Source organism: Salmo salar, chromosome ssa20, assembly GCF_905237065.1.
Source record: "Salmo salar chromosome ssa20, Ssal_v3.1, whole genome shotgun sequence".
NCBI lineage: Eukaryota > Metazoa > Chordata > Actinopteri > Salmoniformes > Salmonidae > Salmo > Salmo salar.
In genome coordinates, this window is record NC_059461.1 from 15,565,095 (window position 1) to 15,582,851 (window position 17,757).

Genomic DNA, 17,757 nt, shown 5'->3' on the forward strand with positions numbered 1-17,757 from the left:
ACAAAAATATAAAACGCAACATGTAAAGTGTTGGTCCCATGTTTCATGAGCTGAAATAAAAGATCCCAGAAATGTTCCATATTTCCCGGCAGTTTAGCTATCGATGTGATGTTTGGCGGTGCCTAATCAGTCAGTTCTGTACCAACCTGGCTGAGTGGCAGTGTGGGTGGAATGAGCGAGCTCGCCTGGCAACCACAGCACGAAACACGTGAGGCAATAAAACTCAGTAGTCTGCCTGGAAATTCATTTGCAAGACCAATACATTTTTATCATATTTTTTGTAAACATATTTGATCTGTTCTCCTCTCATTCTAATTCAAGTACTTTTCAAGTACCAACCTGAGAAGATGTCTGATTTTAAGGTATTCCAGTACTTGAATTTCAGAGTGCCAAATTCAGGTACTTTAAGCACCTCAAGCACTTTGTGCGAACCCTGTGTCCTGGGCGTACGCACTACCCTCTGTAGCGCCTTGCGTTCAGATGACAAGCAGTTGCCATACCAAGTGGTGATGCAGCCAGTCAAGATGCTCTCAATGGTGCAGCTGTACAGCTTTTTGAGGATGCCAAATCTTTTCAGCCTCCTGAGGGGGAAGAGGCATTGCCATGCCCTCTTCACGACTGTGTTAATGTGTGTGGACCACGATATCTCTTTAGTGGTGTGGACACTGAGGAACTTGAAGCTCTCGACCTGTTCGACCTGTTTGAGCGCAAGTGTTTTAGGGTACATTACGGTAAACAACACCTAGTTGCTCCTCTGCAGTTACATTATTGTGTTACAGCAGGGGTCTTACACACAGGGGGGATATGGCTAACATTGACAGACTTTTCTTATTAGAGTTAACTTGATTCTTGTTTTTGTAGTGAAGACTAAGTTTCTTTCAAAAACATCAAAAAATAGAGCCCTTTTGCCGTGACATTGTGTATCGCAATGCCGTGACCCGGATTCGAACCGGGGTTGCTGCGGCCACAACGCAGAGTACTAACCACTATACGATCACGGCGAGCTACCAGGGCTTGCCCCTTTATGGGAGAAATTGGGATTTGTAGTGACGTTGGTAAAATAAACTGGCTAACTGTTAAGTTATGCCACGTATTTTTATTTTATTTTTTACTTTTATTTTAACTAGGCAAGTCAGTTAAGAACAAATTCTTATTTACAATGATGGCCTACCAAAAGGCAAAAGACCTCCTGCGGGGACGGGGACTGGGATTGTAAATAAAATAAATAAAAATAAATGACATATAAATAAATACAGGACAAAACACACATCACGACAAGAGAGACAACACAACTACATAAAGAGAGCCCTAAGACAACAACATAGCAAGGCAGCAACACATGACAACACAGCATGGTAGCAACACAACATGACAACAACATGTTAGCAGGACAACATGGTAGCGGCACAAAACATGGTACATTATTGGGCCCAGACAACAGCACAAAGGGCAGGAAGGTAGAGAAAACAATACATCACGCAAAGCAGCCACAACTGTCAGTAAGTGTGTCCATAATTGAGTCTTTGAATGAAGAGATTGAGATAAAACTATCCAGTTTGAGTGTTTGTTGCAGCTCGTTCCAGTCGCTAGCTGCAGCAAACTGAAAAAACGAGCAACCCAGGGATGTGTGTGCTTTGGGGACCTTTAACATAATGTGACTGGCATAACGGGTGTTGTATGTGGAGGATGAGGGCTACAGTAAATATCTCAGACAGGGGGGAGTGAGGCCTAAGAGGGTTTTATAAATAAGCATCAACCAGTGGGTCTTGCGACGGGTATACAGAGATGACCAGTTTACAGAGGAGTATAGAGTGCAGTGATGTGTCCTATAAGGAGCATTGGTGGAAAATCTGATGGCCGAATGGTAAAGAACATCTAGCCGCTCGAGAGCACCATTACCTGCTGATCTATAAATGATGTCTCCGTAATCTAGCATGGGTAGGATGGTCATCTGAATCAGGGTTAGTTTGGCAGCTGGGGTGAAAGAAGAGCGATTACGATAGAGGAAACCAAGTCTAGATTTAACTTTAGCCTGCAGCTTTGATATGTGCTGAGAGAAGGACAGTGTACTGTCTAGCCATACTCCCAAGTACTTGTATGAGGTGACTACCTCAAGCTCTAAACCCTCAGAGGTAGTAATCACACCTGTGGGGAGAGGGGCATTCTTCTTACCAAACCACATGACAATTGTTTTGGAGGTGTTCAGAACAAGGTTATGGGTAGAGACATCTTGTTTGACACTAAGAAAGCTTTGTTGTAGAGCATTTAACACAAGGGGCCAGCTGAGGGGCCAGCTGAGTATAAGACTGTATCATCTGCATTTAAATTGATGAGAGAGCTTCCTACTGCCTGAGCTATGTTGTTGATGTAAATTGAGAAGCGCGTGGGGCCTAGGATTGAGCCTGGGGTTCTCCCTTGGTGACAGGCAGTGGTTGAGACAGCAGATTTTCTGACTTTATACACTGCACTCTTTGAGAGAGGTAGTTAGCAAACCAGGCAAAAGACCCCTCAGACACCAATATTCCTTAGCCGGCCTAAAATAATGGAATGGTCTACTTTATCAAAAGCTTTGGCCAAGTCAATAAAAATAGCAGCACAACATTGCTTAGAATCAAGGGCAATGGTGACATCATTGAGGACCTATAAGGTTGCAGTGACATATCCATAACTTAAGCGGAAACCAGATTGCATACCCAAGATAATACTATAGACATCAAGAAAGCCAGTTGATTATTAACAAGTTTTTCCAACACTCTTGATCCACAGGGCAAAATAGAAATAGGCCTATAACAGTAAGGATCAGCTTGATTTCCCCCTTTAAATAAAGGACGAACTGTGGCTGCCTTCCAAGCAATGGGAACCTCCCCAGAAAGGAGAGACAGGTTAAAAAGGTCAGAAATAGGCTTGGCGATGATGGGGGCAGCAACTTAAAGAAGAAAAGGTTTAAACCATCTGACCCAGATGTTTTTTTGGGGTCAAGTTTCAGGAGCTCCTCTAGCACCTCGGACTCAGTGACTCCCTGCAGGGAGAAACTTTGTAGTGGGGCAGGAGGAAAAGAGGGAGAAGCATCAGGGATAGTCACATTAGAAGGGGTGGGAGATGAGGAAATGTTGGACAGGCAAGGCTGAGTCAAATAGGAATCCTGACTTAATGAAGTGGTGATTAAAGAGCTCAGCCATGTGCTTCTTGTCAATAACAACCACATCATCAACTTTAAGGGACATGGGCAGCTGTGAGGAGGAGGGTTTATTCTCCAGGTCTTTAACCGTTTTCCAGAACTTCTTGGGGTTAGATCCACAAAGAGAGAACTACTCCTTAAAGTAACTAACTTTGGCCTTCCGGATAGCCTGAGTGCACTTATTTCTCATTTACCTGAACGAGAGCCAGTCAGCCTGAGTATGCATGTGCAGAGCCTTTCGCCAAATGGAATTCTTGAGGTGGAGTAACTCTGCAAGATCACGGTCAAACCAGGGGCTGAACCTTTTTTAATTCTCATTTTCTTTATGGGGGCGTGTTTGTTAACAATACCACTGAAAATATCAAAAAGAAGGTCCAAGCGTCTTGGACAGAGGGGATCAAGCTGATTCTATACCATTTTACAGAGGTCAGGTCACGAAGGAAGGTTTGCTGATTAAAGTTTTTTAGCAAGCGTCTATGACAAATCAGGACAGGTCGTTTCACTGAGCAGCCATTACAAACACAGGCTGTAAAACAGTGATCGCTAAGGTCATTACAGAAAACACCAGACTGATACCTCTCAGGAATATTTGTGAGGAAAACATCAAGAAGAGTAGCCTTTTCTGGGTCTTTGGAGTCATACCTTGTGGGATTGGTAATAATCTGAGAAAGATTTAGGGAGTCCCATTGCTTTAGGACTTGGTCAGGTGGTTAGAGCATGTCGCAGTTCAGGTCACCTAGCAGGACAAATTCAGACTTGGTGTAAGGGGCCAGGAGAGAGCTTAGGGCAGATAGGGTACAGGCCGGTGCTGATGGAGGACGATAGCACCCAGCAACAGTCAACAAAGAGCTATTTGAAAGTTTAATAGGTTAACATCAGTATTCAAAACACTCTTCCTTAACCACGTCTCAGTAATGACCAACACATCTGGATTGGAGCTCTGAACCCACACTTTCAATTGATCCATTTTAGGTAATACGCTTCTAGTGTTAACGTGTAGAAAACCCAGGCTTTTACGGGAGCAGAAATCAGAGGAGCAGATATCAGAGCACAAGTCAGAATTGGGGCTAGCAACAGTAGATGGACCAGGGTGTACATGCACATTTCCAGATATCATCAACAGAAATACAATCAAGGTATAGTACAGGGAGAGCTCTGCAGTGCTGATTTATGACATCTGAATGTGCATCAGATGGCAACAAGATCATATTGTACAGCAATTTCATCAGGTAACATGAATACAAAGCCGACGAGAGGTGGTTAGAATAGGATGGGAGGCCAAAAGTCCGTGTAACCAAGTCAGAGCCCCGAGTGTGGGAACAAACAGTCTGTCCCACGGTTGGGTAAAGACATTTTGTAGTCAACAAAGCATGCAGGAGTCATGAGGCAAATAGCAAAATGCACAAGAAAAAACGAAAATATGTAATGACTTGGGGCTTACTAGTTGGAACTAGGAGACTCGGAAATGTCAGACTTTCTAACTTATTGTAGTATACATGTGCCCCACGCGGTGGCCAGGCGTGTATAGCCGTAACAGACATTTTGGTGACCTTATTTGACCTTTTCTGCTGCTTTTGAGATACGGTTCGATCCCTCCTTGGGACACTACTTGATCGAGTAAATAAAACACTGAAGAATCACAATACAGTAACTATTGGTCCCTGTATAATGTATTATTCTAATATGTATTTATTCTAGCATTGTGTCAGTTATTAATGATAAACCTTTAAACTGCACTCTTCCTCCCCATCTCTCTATTTTTCAGCCCCAGATGACAAAACCTACACAGTCCAAGGGTTGCAGGTCTGCCGACTTCCTTCTGGTCACACAATGTATTCAGAGAAATATCCAATAAATCAAAGCCATTGCTTTAACTGTGAATGTACTTTATTGCAGATATTTTCCTCAAATAAAATGGAGCATACATAAAATAAACAAGTTATTACAATTTATTTACATTTGGTCTAGTGTGTGTGAGAGGGAGACATGTTTTCAACTTTGATTTGATTGATATTTAGAGTAATTATGTGGGATATTGAGTATGGATATGAAGGAGTAGATATCTCCAATCCTAAAATAAAATGGAGCAAACATTAAATAAACAAGTAATTACAACTTATTTACATTGTGGATAATGTGTGTGAGTGCAAGTTCTGTTTTATTTTTCCTTGTCAGCCGCCCATCTCTGCTTTGTCAGTCTTGATAGGCCCAGTGTCTTCTGGGTGAGGCTGTCAGGCAGTGGTCTAGTGCATGCCAGATCTGAAAGAGAGATGCACAAAGCGACACTAAGTATACAACTCAACAACATGTCTGTGTGTACATCTGTTGGTGTGAGTGAGCATATGCAATATAATTCTGATTTACCTGTATCCATCTAGGTATTCTCAAAGGTTTCTCCCTTCACGGCCAGTGTAGTAGGAACCGGTGTAGCAGAGGACTGCTGTGACTGCTGCTGAACTGCTGGGGGTGGCAGATCTAAAAGAGAGAGGCACAATTTTCTTAACTGACAATATTCATACAACTAAATAGACTGAATGAGTGTAAGGCCTAGATTCAATCAGATCAAGAGTTAACCTGCGATAGCCGACACCACATAGCTGATGTTTTGGCCGTGTCGGAGGTGTAACTGCGTTGGATATGTCAAATCAGTAAGCAGCAGCTCTTGATCATTGTCACAAAACTACACCCGTCCTACTCTCGTTACTAGTTCAGAACGAGAAAGTGTAGGTTATATAGAAATAATGACGCTCAAATTCAAAATCATTAAACTAAATAATGAGGATTTCTATCAGCCTAATCGAGGTGTAGATTACATCTCAAATTGCAGCGTTCTAACCTGTAAACAGGGCTGCATGAGATTTCTGTTAATGCGACTCCGTGCAGCCAATGGCATTGTCCGCCTTAGGTATAATGGCAGGAGCCGCTTGTGGATTTGACAGCTCTAACACAGTTCCACCTCAGACACCACCAAAACAACCGCTATGTGGATGTCGGCTGAAGCGGAAGTGATTGAATAGAGCCCCAAGTGAGGGAGAGTGTGCATGTGTGTATACATACATGTGATAATTACCTGTATCACCTGTCGTGGCCGGTGTAGCAGATGCATTAGATCTGAAAAATGGGCACAATATAATTCTAATGACAAAGCCTTGACTACACACTAACCTAAACAGAACAGACTATGGGAGGCGCACTGTACTACATAGAGCCATGACTACATGGAACTCTATTCCACATCAAGTAACTCACGCAAGCAGTAAAATTAGATTTAAAAAAACAGATAAAAATATACCTTATGGAACAGCGGGGACTATGAAGAGACACATGCATACACACGATAACATACGCACTGTACACACACGTACACAAGGATTTTGTGTTGTAGATATATGATAGTAGAGTAGTGGCCTGAGGGCACACACAATGTGTTGTGAATGCATTGTAATATATGTTATCCCTTATGAGATTTTGTGCCAAATGCATTACGTTGTTACAGGTGTCAAGCATATGGGCATGTGGCAGCAGTGTGTAGGAGAGAGGTGTGGGAAGTGTGCAGAAGGGCATGAGACAAAGGAATGTGTAGCATTGGGGAAAGTAGTGGTATGCGTTAATTGTAGGGGTGCCCATGGGGCTGGGGATCAGAAATGTCCTGAGTAGAGCAGAAGTTGTCATATGCTGAGGCAGTGAAGAAAGTAGGGGGAGATGGGTCAAGGGGGAGGGATCCTGAGAGGAGTGGTGTGAGTAGTAGAGCGCTACCAGTACAGAGGGAGAGGCCAACAAGTTATACAGAATATGTTTCAGTAAGATTAGATTTTTTGCATTTATAGCAATGGTTATCAACTGTACTGCAGGGATGGAACACAAGTCACAGAAAATTGAGGCTGTGGTGGCAGCTGCAGAGAGGTATTTGAGTGTGCAAGACTTGACGTCAGAAGAGTTACAGGGTGTGTTAAGTGGCCTGAGGTAGGACTAAATATATTTAAATAGTGGAGTAGGGTGGTGTTTTAAAAAAAAATGGTAAAGCAAAATAAGTAAGTTATACTCCAGTCTAGTAGGTGACGGTAATGCAACATTTATAGGACGCCAACCACCCTTAAACCTCATCGAAGAAGAAGTGGCTAGCTTCACACAGGTATGGCGCGAGGCAGCAAGTGCACTGGAATCTGTTGAAAGCAAACTGCGAAGTGAGGAAAGAGAGAGAGAAAATGAAGTTCCTACACACGTGGATTAATTTATATCACTGTAGTTATTTTAAAGAGATTATGCCTGTCAGACGGCTTTAAAACTAAATCATTAAACGTTCGTTGAGTTTGACTCTAGTGGAGAAGCTTGCTATGCTCACGCACACAAACAAATGACTGAGAACAACCCGCTGGACGTGCCGAGACCGTGCACACCTATGGACAGAGAACGGACGAATGACACGGGGAAACATTTTAGAAACACCCTTTGTCGTCTTAATTTATTATTACACAAGTTAAACTGTTCGGAGATCAAAGACGCTAGCAAGCTATATTTTTTTAACGTTTCGATAGAAGATAATTTGTAAACGGCACCCCCTCCCTCCAGGATAAAACCATAACATATATGATCAGATTAAGGAATATGCGGCGTTAAAAACATTTGACGCGTCATAAAACCGTATAGGAATATTTTAGCCTCTACCAAAAGCAGCTTCCTCATTATCTACAGAACTGTCAACAGAGCTAGCAGCAGTTTTATCGCTTTGTTTACCTCGCTACTGTAGCTAGCTAGCTAACGTTTTTAGAGCAGGCTCCACAGTTGGATGGATAACGTTAGCTAACCTAGCTACCAACTAAACGTGGTGCCACCACTGGTGGGTAATGCTTGCAGCCCCTCTATATGACAACCAGCTATTGGTTGTTGGGACGAGCAATTTGAATTGGTCCTGTTTTATTTGACTGGCTGTTAGGAAAGCTTCCAAAGAGCGAGTGCAAACGGGGTCGTCCGGTTTTCAGCCAGTCTTCATTGCCACTGGGTCACCATGGCACAGCAGCAGATGCCAAGCTCTCAGAAGGCACTAATGCTTGAACTGAAGTCTCTCCAAGAGGAACCAGTGGAGGGTTTCCGCATCACACCAGTAGAAGAGTCCGACTTGTACAACTGGGAGGTGGCCATATTTGGACCCCCCAACACACTTTATGAGGGAGGATACTTCAAGGTGAGGGAGGATTTCTTCTGTCATGTCTGTGGGCAATACATCTGATCTGGGACCTATAGCTAACTAGTCTCGAGTATAGAAAGTATATAAATAACAAGAATCCAAACAGTAACGTTACTTATAGTATATACAAACACACTTTTTTGATATATGTAGACAATCCCTGTACCCCTGCCTAGAGAGCAGTGTTTCCCAAACTTGGCATACCGCTTGTAGCCTTTCCATTGTTTTTTTGACCATATAAATAAACATAGCAATATTTTACGTTACAACTGAGTCTTAAGCTGTCACCCAGGAAGAACTTGCCACAACCCTCCAGTGGGTGTTGATATGCGACACACTATTTGTGAAAAGCCAGAGTATTCCTTCCCTCACACATCACTGACTCTCATTTCCCAGGCACACATGAAGTTTCCAGTTGACTACCCCTACTCTCCACCTACTTTCCGTTTCCTCACAAAGATGTGGCACCCCAACATATATGAGGTGATGTATACCACATTGTATGTTTGTCTTGATTTTATGTGATTTATGAGTTTATGGGCAATTGTTGGTCTTGCTGTGGAGAGTAACTTGTTGCTTGTCTACAGAATGGGGAAGTGTGTATCTCCATCCTTCACCCCCCTGTTGACGACCCACAGAGCGGAGAGCTACCCTCTGAGAGATGGAACCCCACCCAGAATGTCAGGTAAAATAGTCCTTCTGAATACTTTCCGAATGCACTGTAAATGCTTCAAAATGAACAAAAAGTGATGTTAGCTGATGAGTTTCTCATAGAACAAAAACGTATGAGATCTCCTAAGCCTGTAGTTACCACAGACTTTATTTTCGTAATTTATCCAAAAACCTTTGACAAACCCAATTTCCCCATAGGCTTTGGCCAACAAGCCATGGCGGAGTTAGCCTCCGTTAGTGCCTTAAAAAATATGCCATTAGAATTTTTTTTAACCTTTATTTAACTAGGCAAGTCAGTTAAGAACAAATTCCTATTTACAATGACGGCCTATTCCGGACAAATCTGGATGACACTGAGCCAATTGTGCGCCGCCCACAGTTGACAGTGTATGTCAGAGCAAAAACCAAGTCGTGAGGTTGAAAAAGTGTCTGTAGAGCTCTGAGATCGGATTGTGTCAAGGCACAGATCTGGGGAAGGGTACCAAAAAATATCTGCAGCATTGAAGTTCAAAGAACAGTGGCCTCCATCATTCTTAAATGGAAGTAGTTTGGAACCACCAAGACTCTTACTAGAGCTGGCCGCCCGGCCAAACTGAGCAATTAGGGGAGAAGGGCCTTGGTCAGGGAGGTGACCAAGAACCCGATGGTCACTCTGACAGAGCTGCAGAGTTCCTCTGTGGAGATGGGAGAACCTTCCAGAATTACAACCATCTCTGCAGCACTCCACCATTCAGGCTTTTATGGTAGTGGCCAGACGGAAGCCACTCCTCAGTAAAAGGTGCATGACAGCCCGCTTTGAGTTCGCCAAAAGGCATCTAAAGACACTCAGACCATGAGAAACAAGATTCTCTGGTCTGATGAAACCTAGATTGAACTCTTTGGCCTGAATGCCAATTGTCACTCCTATAGGAAACCTGGCACCATCCCTATGGTGAATTATGGTGGTGGCAGCATCATGCTGTGGGGATGTTTTTCTGTGGCAGGGACTGGGAGACTAGTCAGGATCGAGGGAAAGACGAACAGAGCACAGTACAGATCCTTGATGAAAACATGCTCCAGAGCGCTTAGGACCTCAGACCGGGGTTAAGGTTCACCTTCCAGCAGGACAACGACCCTAAGCACACAGCGAAGACAATGCAGGAGTGGCTTTGGAACAAGTCTCTGAATGTCCTTGAGAAGCTGTGCAGTGATGCTCCCCATCCAACCTGACAGTGGTTGAGAGGATCTGCAGAGAAGAATGGGAGAAATATAGGTGTGACAAGCTTGTAGCGTCACACCCAAGAAGACTTGAGGCTGTAATTACTGCCAAAGTTGCCTCAAAGTACTGAGTGAAGTGTCTTAATACTTATGTAAATGTGATATTTCAGTTTATTTTTAATACTTTTGCAAAAATTTCTTGACCTGTTTTTGCTTTGTCATTATGGGGCATTGTGTGTAGATTGATGAGGGGGGAAAAAAACTATTTAATCAATTTTAGAATGAGGCTGTAATGTAACGAAGTGGAAAAAGTCAATGGGTCTGAATACTTTCCAAATGCACCCTATACCTAAAAGTTGAAAAATGGTGCGCAACATTTCAGGAGAATGTCTCTTAGCTAAGTTTTACAACAGTACGTACTAATTGTTTAATCAACTGAACATACCCCTGACGTGCCTAGTGAACACGGCCCAGATGTACTCACCTGTGACCTTACCTGTGTACTGTTTGTATATGAATGTCTATTCAGGACCATCCTACTGAGTGTGATCTCTCTGCTGAACGAGCCCAACACCTACTCCCCGGCCAATGTCGATGCCTCTGTTATGTTCCGCAAGTGGAGAGACAGCAAGGGCAAGGACAAAGAGTATGCTGAGATCATCAGGTACCTAGAATTCTCTGTCTTTAACACACAATGAAAAACAACAATATACTCCTTCACACACACGACTAAACATGCAAATTCAGTGCAGTCAATCACTTAATTTTTCTACCTGGAATCTTACTCTCTTTCACTCGTCTCTGACATTGTTTTTACTGTTGGTTGTGCTCTCACCCTCTATTTTTCTCTCTCTCCCTCTTTCTCTCAGGAAGCAGGTAGTGTCCACTAAAGTGGAGGCGGAGCGGGATGGGGTGAAGGTCCCTACCACGCTGGCGGAGTACTGCATCCAGACCAAAGTGCCTTCCCACGACAGCAGCTCGGACCTGCTTTACGACGACCTCTACGATGATGACATTGAGGAGGATGACGAGGAAGACGAGGATGATGCAGAAGCTGGGTGCCAGATGGCCGGAGAGGAGGGGAACTGCTTAATTGACGAGGAAGACTCGGGCAACGAAGAGTCATGACCTTCCTCCTCTCGCTTTTTATCCTGCTCCTCCCCACACCCTTCCTACCAGAGACTCTGCTGCAGCCTCCTCCTATCCTTACTTTCTGATTCCTTACCACGTGCGCACACAAACACACACTCTTGCTGGATTCATCCCATTCTTGACGGCTTCCCATAGCACTTAACATGCCCATATTCTATTAAGGCGCTCTACACCTGAAGCAGGGATTTTTAACGGCTGTATGGTGGTCAGATTTCATGTTTTTTTATGGCATTTTTCTTATTCAGCAATTTGAGGGGTCAGTTTTAAACAGTTCAACATAATCACATGCTTTATAATGACACCAATCTGGCTTGTATGATGTCTACCAGTGTTGCCAACAATTTTTTTGCGAGAATTCCTATTTGGCTGCTTGATTTGTTGCCAGATGATGTTTTGCTGTTACCATGACATTTTCTCCCCTTCTCTCACTGCACACCCCCTCCCCTTATGCTTCTGTACCTGTGTGTGCGGTGTTGCTGTGACTTCTGTTGCATAGGCAGCTTTTCTCACTTCCGTTTGTGGAATTATTTAGTGGGAAAAGTCACTAAAGGGTATCAAAACTCATCTCCAAGGCAGCCTGAAAAGTAGCTTAATTTCTCGCTAGGCCCTTTGACAAATAAAAGTTGCACTGGGGGTCTGAAAACTCACTTAATATAGCGACTAAGTTGGCAACACTGGTTTCTACCCCTCCCAGGGTTAACATGCACTCTCCTAAACTAGTTCTAATTCCGTTGTGTTAAACCAAATCCTATTCAGACGTAAAAACACAATTTAAATTAACTCTAATTTGTTCTTAAACTGTGGAACAGGGTGGTAAGATGTACTCAATTAACTTGCAGGACACAGCCAGTGAAATATCAGTGCGGCAAATTCAAAAACAACAAAATGTCATAATTCTACTTTCTCAAACATACAACTATTTTACACCATATTAAAGAAACTTTTCGTTCATCTAACCACATTGTCCGATTTCAAAAAGGCTTTACAGCGAAAGCAAAACATTAGATTGTTAGGAGAGTACATAGACAAAAATAATCACACAGCCATTTTCCAAGCAAGGACATGTCAATAAAACCCAAAACACAGCTAAATGAAGCACTAACCTTTGACGATCTTCATCAGATGACACTCCTAGGACATTATGTTACACAATACATGTATGTTTTGTTCGATAAAGTTCATATTTATATCCAAAAACAGCATTTTACATTGGCGTGTGATGTTCAGAAAATGTATTCCCACCAAAATGTTCGGTGAATGTGCACATCAATTTACAAAAATACTCATCATAAACGTTGACAAAATATATAATTATTTTAAGAATTATAGATAGACTACCCCTGGATGCAACCGCTGTGTCAGATTTTAAAATAGCTTTACGGAGAAAGCACATTTTTCAATATTCTGAGTACATAGCTCAGCCATCACGGTGAGCTATTCAGACACCCGCCAAGTTCGGCGCAACCTAAACTCAGAATTAGTATTAGAAATGTTCTGTTACTTTTGCTGATCTTTGTCAGAATACACTCCCAGGACTGCTACTTCCACAAGAAATGTTTTTGTTCGAAATAATCCATATTTATGTACAAATACCTCAGTTTTGTTCGTACAGATCACGTATCCAAAGGCATAACGCGCGAGCGCGGAACGAGAGACAAAGTCAAAATGTTACATTACCGTACTTAGAAGCATGTCAAACGCTGTTTAAAATCAATCTTAATGGTATTTTTAACGTAAAATTGCGATAATATTCCAACCGGACAATAGCATATTCATTCAAGAAGAAAAAGAAGGAACGGCGTGCTGGCGTGCTCGTGTGACCGCGCATATCCAATCCCTTTGTTGCCAGGCAGACCACTCAGTAACTGAGCTCCTATTATCTGCCCAGTGACAGGAGAATGCTCAAACCACTTTCTGAAGGCTTTAGACAGCCAATGGAAGCCTTAGGAAGTGCAACGTCACCCACAGACACTGTAGCTTCGATAGCGAATCAAAAGAACTACAATTCTCAGACTTTTCACTTCCTGCTTGGATTTGTCTCAGGTTTTTGCCTGCCATATGAGTTCTGTTATACTCACAGACACCATTCAAACAGTTTTAGAAACTTCAGCGTGTTTTCTATCCAAATCTACTAATAATATGCATATTCTAGTTTCTGGGCCAGAGTAGTAACCTGTTTAAATTGGGTACGTTTTTCATCCGGCCGTGAAAATACTGCCCCCTAGCCCAGACAGGTTAACGTACTCTTACTCTCACACATAGTCAACAAGATGAAGACCCTTCAGTTAAAAAGATAAATAAACAAAAAACCTACTCTTTCTGTATTGCCCTGGCAGGGATCTGAACACAAAAAGGACACTGCAATTTTTGCTTGGTTCCCCGTGTTTCTCTGAGTCATCCACTCAATCAAAGATCGCTAGCAGATAGGAAGGGTTGGGCACTGACTCCCAACATGCATCTCTTTGAGTGGATTCATCTCAACATGCATCTTTTCAACCAGAGACCGTAGAGAAGCAATCTCTGCTCCAACTTCTGAGGTGAAATGCACCTGAAACTGATAAAGGGTTTCTGAGACAGGATGCTAAGTCTCACGACTGATGTCACTTAAACTCTTGTTCTCTCAAACAGAAGATGCTTCCGAATATTGGTACGGTACCAGCGATGGATCATTTCCATGGGGACTGGACTGGCGACATGGCGTTGTTTCCATGGTGACTGATTTGTAACAACCACTTCTTTCTATGCCTATGGGGGACTTGAACACCAGGGGTGAAGGAGACAAGTGGACAACACCCCCCCCCTCCATGCCACAGAGCGCCACAAACTGCTCTGCACAGAAAACAGCACTGAGAGAGGCACCACTGCTGTTTCAAGTAGAGACAATTTGTTCTGTTAGTATTTGCTGTAGTCCGTAATCTCCCGTTCAAGGTTTGATGAAAACGTCTCTCTTTACCCAGAAACACAGACAATGAATGCTGGATCACCATGGGAAGTTTTGGCATTTCCATAACACTTTGTTACAGCTTGAAGTTTGGGGTGTGTCACCTTCCTCTACTAAGGGTGTGTATAAGCAACAGACCTGGGTTCACATACTATTTGAAATAATTTAAAATGTCATAAAAGTGCAAACCCCACTCACTGGACACCCCGGACTGTTGAAAGCCAACTATTTGATTTGAAATGGTATTTGAATGCAGGTCTGATGAGCCAGACATTGAGGTTAAAAATGCTTGGGTATAATGGAGTGAACTGAAAGCCACTTAATGTCTTTGATTTTTCATTTGAGTTTGGTAGTCCTCAAGTGGTTCCAAAGTAAATGTGATTCATGATGTTGTGTTGCCAAAGAGATCTCCTCCCAGTGCCAGTCACAGGCCCTTGACCACAGATAGGTAATCATTACATAGAAAAGCATTCCATAGAAAAGCATTCCATTTGGGGACATGTAGAGCGCTTCATAACCATTATGATAATTTATTAGATATCTCAATTATGTTTAATTTTAATTTAAGTTCAAGAATCGCATAGAGACTGTGGGCTTGATTCAATCAAATGCACAGGGCAATATTTATGCAGTAGTATGTAGGCCTAAACAGTGGGTAAACGAAGATAGTGTAAACATTGCTAAGGCAGGGTGGCTTGGATCCGGCCCTTGGTGTCTTTCAGCTAATGTTACGTGTTTGTTTTGGAGTAGAAAATTCACATTGTTTTTCATGGTCTAACTGAACTTAAGTCATGAACGTTGACTGAAGATAAAATAAGCTTTCTTTTGTGAACCTAAGGCTTTATATTTGGGTTGTTTGTTGCACAAAGTCAAATAAATACAGAGAGCGCTGGAAATTGTCAAAGCTATTTCAAAGTGAGAATTATTTTCGCCATTAAAAACATCCACTTGTTAGATATTTGTTTCAATGAAAAAGGAAACGCATTCAAATGAAATGCCCCCCCCCAAAAGTTTGCTGATAAAAATCGGAGGGGTGAATGAGAGAAAGTCTGCAGATGGAAGCAGAGGCAATCGAGTCTCAATCGCAGGTGTCTGTAGCATTGAGTTCCTCCCACTACTGATCTCCCTGTGTGGCACAGGAGGCTACTGAGGGGAGGACGGCTCATAATAATGGCTGGAATGGGATGGTATCTAACAAATGGAAACCATTAGTTTGATGTGTTCGATTCCATTTATTCCGTTCCAGCCATTACTATGAGCTGGTCCTCCACAATGAAGGTGCCAGCAGCTGCCTGTGGTGTGAGGTGAGGCTCTCAACCTTCTAGCTTCTGTCCTTTTTCTTTGCAGCCACATGGGCCTGAAAATAGATAGAGTTAAGAGCCATAAACACTGGATATTTCTGTATCAACAGGTTCAACTGTATAACAGTGCAACAACAGGCTTCTTATTTTTCCCTCACAGTGCTCTCCAGAGTGATGAGAAGCGTCCCCTTCCTCTGCTTTGCTGCAGATGCGATGCTGAGGCGATCACCGGGAGAGAAAACGTCTGCGAGGGCTCCAGGCTGGTAGCGTCAACTACACTGAACAAAAATATAAACGCAACATGCAACAATTTCAAAAGATTTTCCTGAGTTACAGTTCATATAAGGAAATCAGTCAATTGAAATTCAGTAGGCCTGTAATCTATAGATGTCACATGACTGGGAATACAGATATGCATCTGTTGGTCACAGATACCTTAAAAAAAAAAAGCGTGGAAGCTGTCATCAAGGCATAGGGTGGCTACTTTGAAGAATCTTAATCTTGGCAGTGTGTTTCCTACCCGATTCTGCATTTGGTTAATTACGTTTTTTCCCCATGAGACACTGTGGACACGGAAGCCTATTTCACTTCCTTAAAATCCCCAGAATGAATCTAAGATAACTTAAGAAATCTGTAATTAATTTTGAGGATGTTTTAGTTGTGCAATTTTCCATCTAACTAAATGTGTTTGGAACAGTATTTCTCAAGTAAAAAATGTGCTACGTGTTGTCTCATGTAAACAAAGTCGGGGCTTCTGAGCAGGTCTGTCTCACTATCTATGCTATGGGATAGAGAGCAATCACAGTAGCTGTTCACCCCATGTCAGTTGGCAAATGGACATTGTCAAATTAAAACCCTACCTTAATTTACCCGTTGTGAAGCATGGCGGTTCCAAACTCCGTTTTAGAGGAGACTGACTTAATGACCAAAAGTATCCTATTTACACTTTGTTGTACATTTTGACTCTAGAATAACTGTTTGCCTTAAACTGCCTATTTGGCATCGATAATCAGTCTTTAAAATGTTAATTAATGACCTAATGAGACTATTAAGGTATTGTTCTCTAAAGTTGTGCGAGCGTGTGTTAGCTGGGATGATAACCCACAGAAATGAATGGATTTAGGCGCACAGCAGACACCTGTTGCACAACTTCTGCCCACCTTTCTGAACTTTATTTGCCACAAACCTAGACATCTGTGTTTAGTTTAGATTTTGTCCGGTCTGGACAGGCCTTGATTTCAAGTCCACAGAGGTCCGTCTGGACCGGCCTATATTTGGCCCAAACATAGACGTCTAGAATTGGTTCAGATTTGGTCCGGTCCAGATCAGACCAAATTTAAACCAATCATAGACGTCTATGTTTTACAAGTTTGGACAGCACAGTATAGCAAAGTATACAGTACAGTAGAGCACAGCAGAGTACAGTACAGTAAAGAAAAGTATAGTACAGTACAGTAGACTATAGTAAAGAAAAGTATAGTACAGTACACTACAGTAAAGAAAAGTACAGTACAGTAAAGAAAGTATAGTACAGTACACTACAGTATAGTAAAGAAAAGTATAGTACAATACACTACAGTAGAGTACAGTAAAGACAAGTATAGTACACTACAGTAGAGTACAGTAAAGAAAAGTATAGTACAGTAAAGAAAAGTATAGTGTACTGTATTGTACCCTACTTTACTAAGGTCTTCACCGGTCCACCTGAACCTGAATACCCGAGACCTGACCCGGGTCTAAAATTCAAACTTCTCTCTCTGGTCTGGGTTGGGTCCAGTTTGGTTGTCATCAGCCAGCTTTTTGGACCCGAGAAGACCCCTACTACTGAACTCTAATGTACTCTATGCTACTGAACTAAATTGTACTGTACTCTACTGAATTAAACTACTGTAATTTATTAAAATATACTGTACTATACTGAGTTAAACTATACTGTACTCTACTTTACTGTACTTTACTCTAGCAAATTAAACTGTCCTGTACCGTACTGTACTCTACTGGGCTCTACTGTACTATACTCTGCCATAGTGTACTCTGATGTTAACTTGTGAAACATAGCCTAGACGTCTATGATTCTTTCAGTTTTGGATCTGGTCCACACCGAACAAATGTGTACTTATTTGGGGGCAGA

The 17,757-nt window shown here is 42.4% G+C and overlaps 1 protein-coding gene, 1 long non-coding RNA gene and 1 other non-coding gene across 5 annotated transcripts; 1 reads left to right on the forward strand and 2 right to left on the reverse strand.

Moving 5' to 3' along the window:
* Positions 1 to 929: 929 nt before the first annotated feature.
* Positions 930 to 1,001, reverse strand: trnah-gug (transfer RNA histidin (anticodon GUG)). The gene has a single exon. It is a non-coding gene; the product is annotated as a tRNA-His (tRNA).
* A 4,046-nt stretch (positions 1,002 to 5,047) lies between these two features.
* Positions 5,048 to 6,709, reverse strand: LOC106580077 (uncharacterized). Its single transcript, XR_001322799.2, has 3 exons — positions 6,249 to 6,709; positions 5,543 to 5,653; positions 5,048 to 5,437 (listed from the first exon to the last, which is right to left on the reverse strand). It is a non-coding gene; the product is annotated as an uncharacterized lncRNA (long non-coding RNA).
* Positions 6,710 to 7,025: 316 nt separating this feature from the next.
* ub2r2 (Ubiquitin-conjugating enzyme E2 R2) lies at positions 7,026 to 12,581 on the forward strand. 3 transcript variants are annotated; one of them, XM_045702899.1, is made up of 6 exons: positions 7,026 to 7,081; positions 8,112 to 8,360; positions 8,760 to 8,846; positions 8,951 to 9,048; positions 10,762 to 10,896; positions 11,102 to 12,581. In XM_045702899.1, exons 2-6 carry the CDS (start codon positions 8,184 to 8,186, stop codon positions 11,358 to 11,360), a joined length of 756 nt encoding a protein of 251 aa, XP_045558855.1. In that variant the 5' UTR covers positions 7,026 to 7,081; positions 8,112 to 8,183; the 3' UTR covers positions 11,361 to 12,581.
* The last annotated feature ends 5,176 nt before the right edge of the window (positions 12,582 to 17,757 follow it).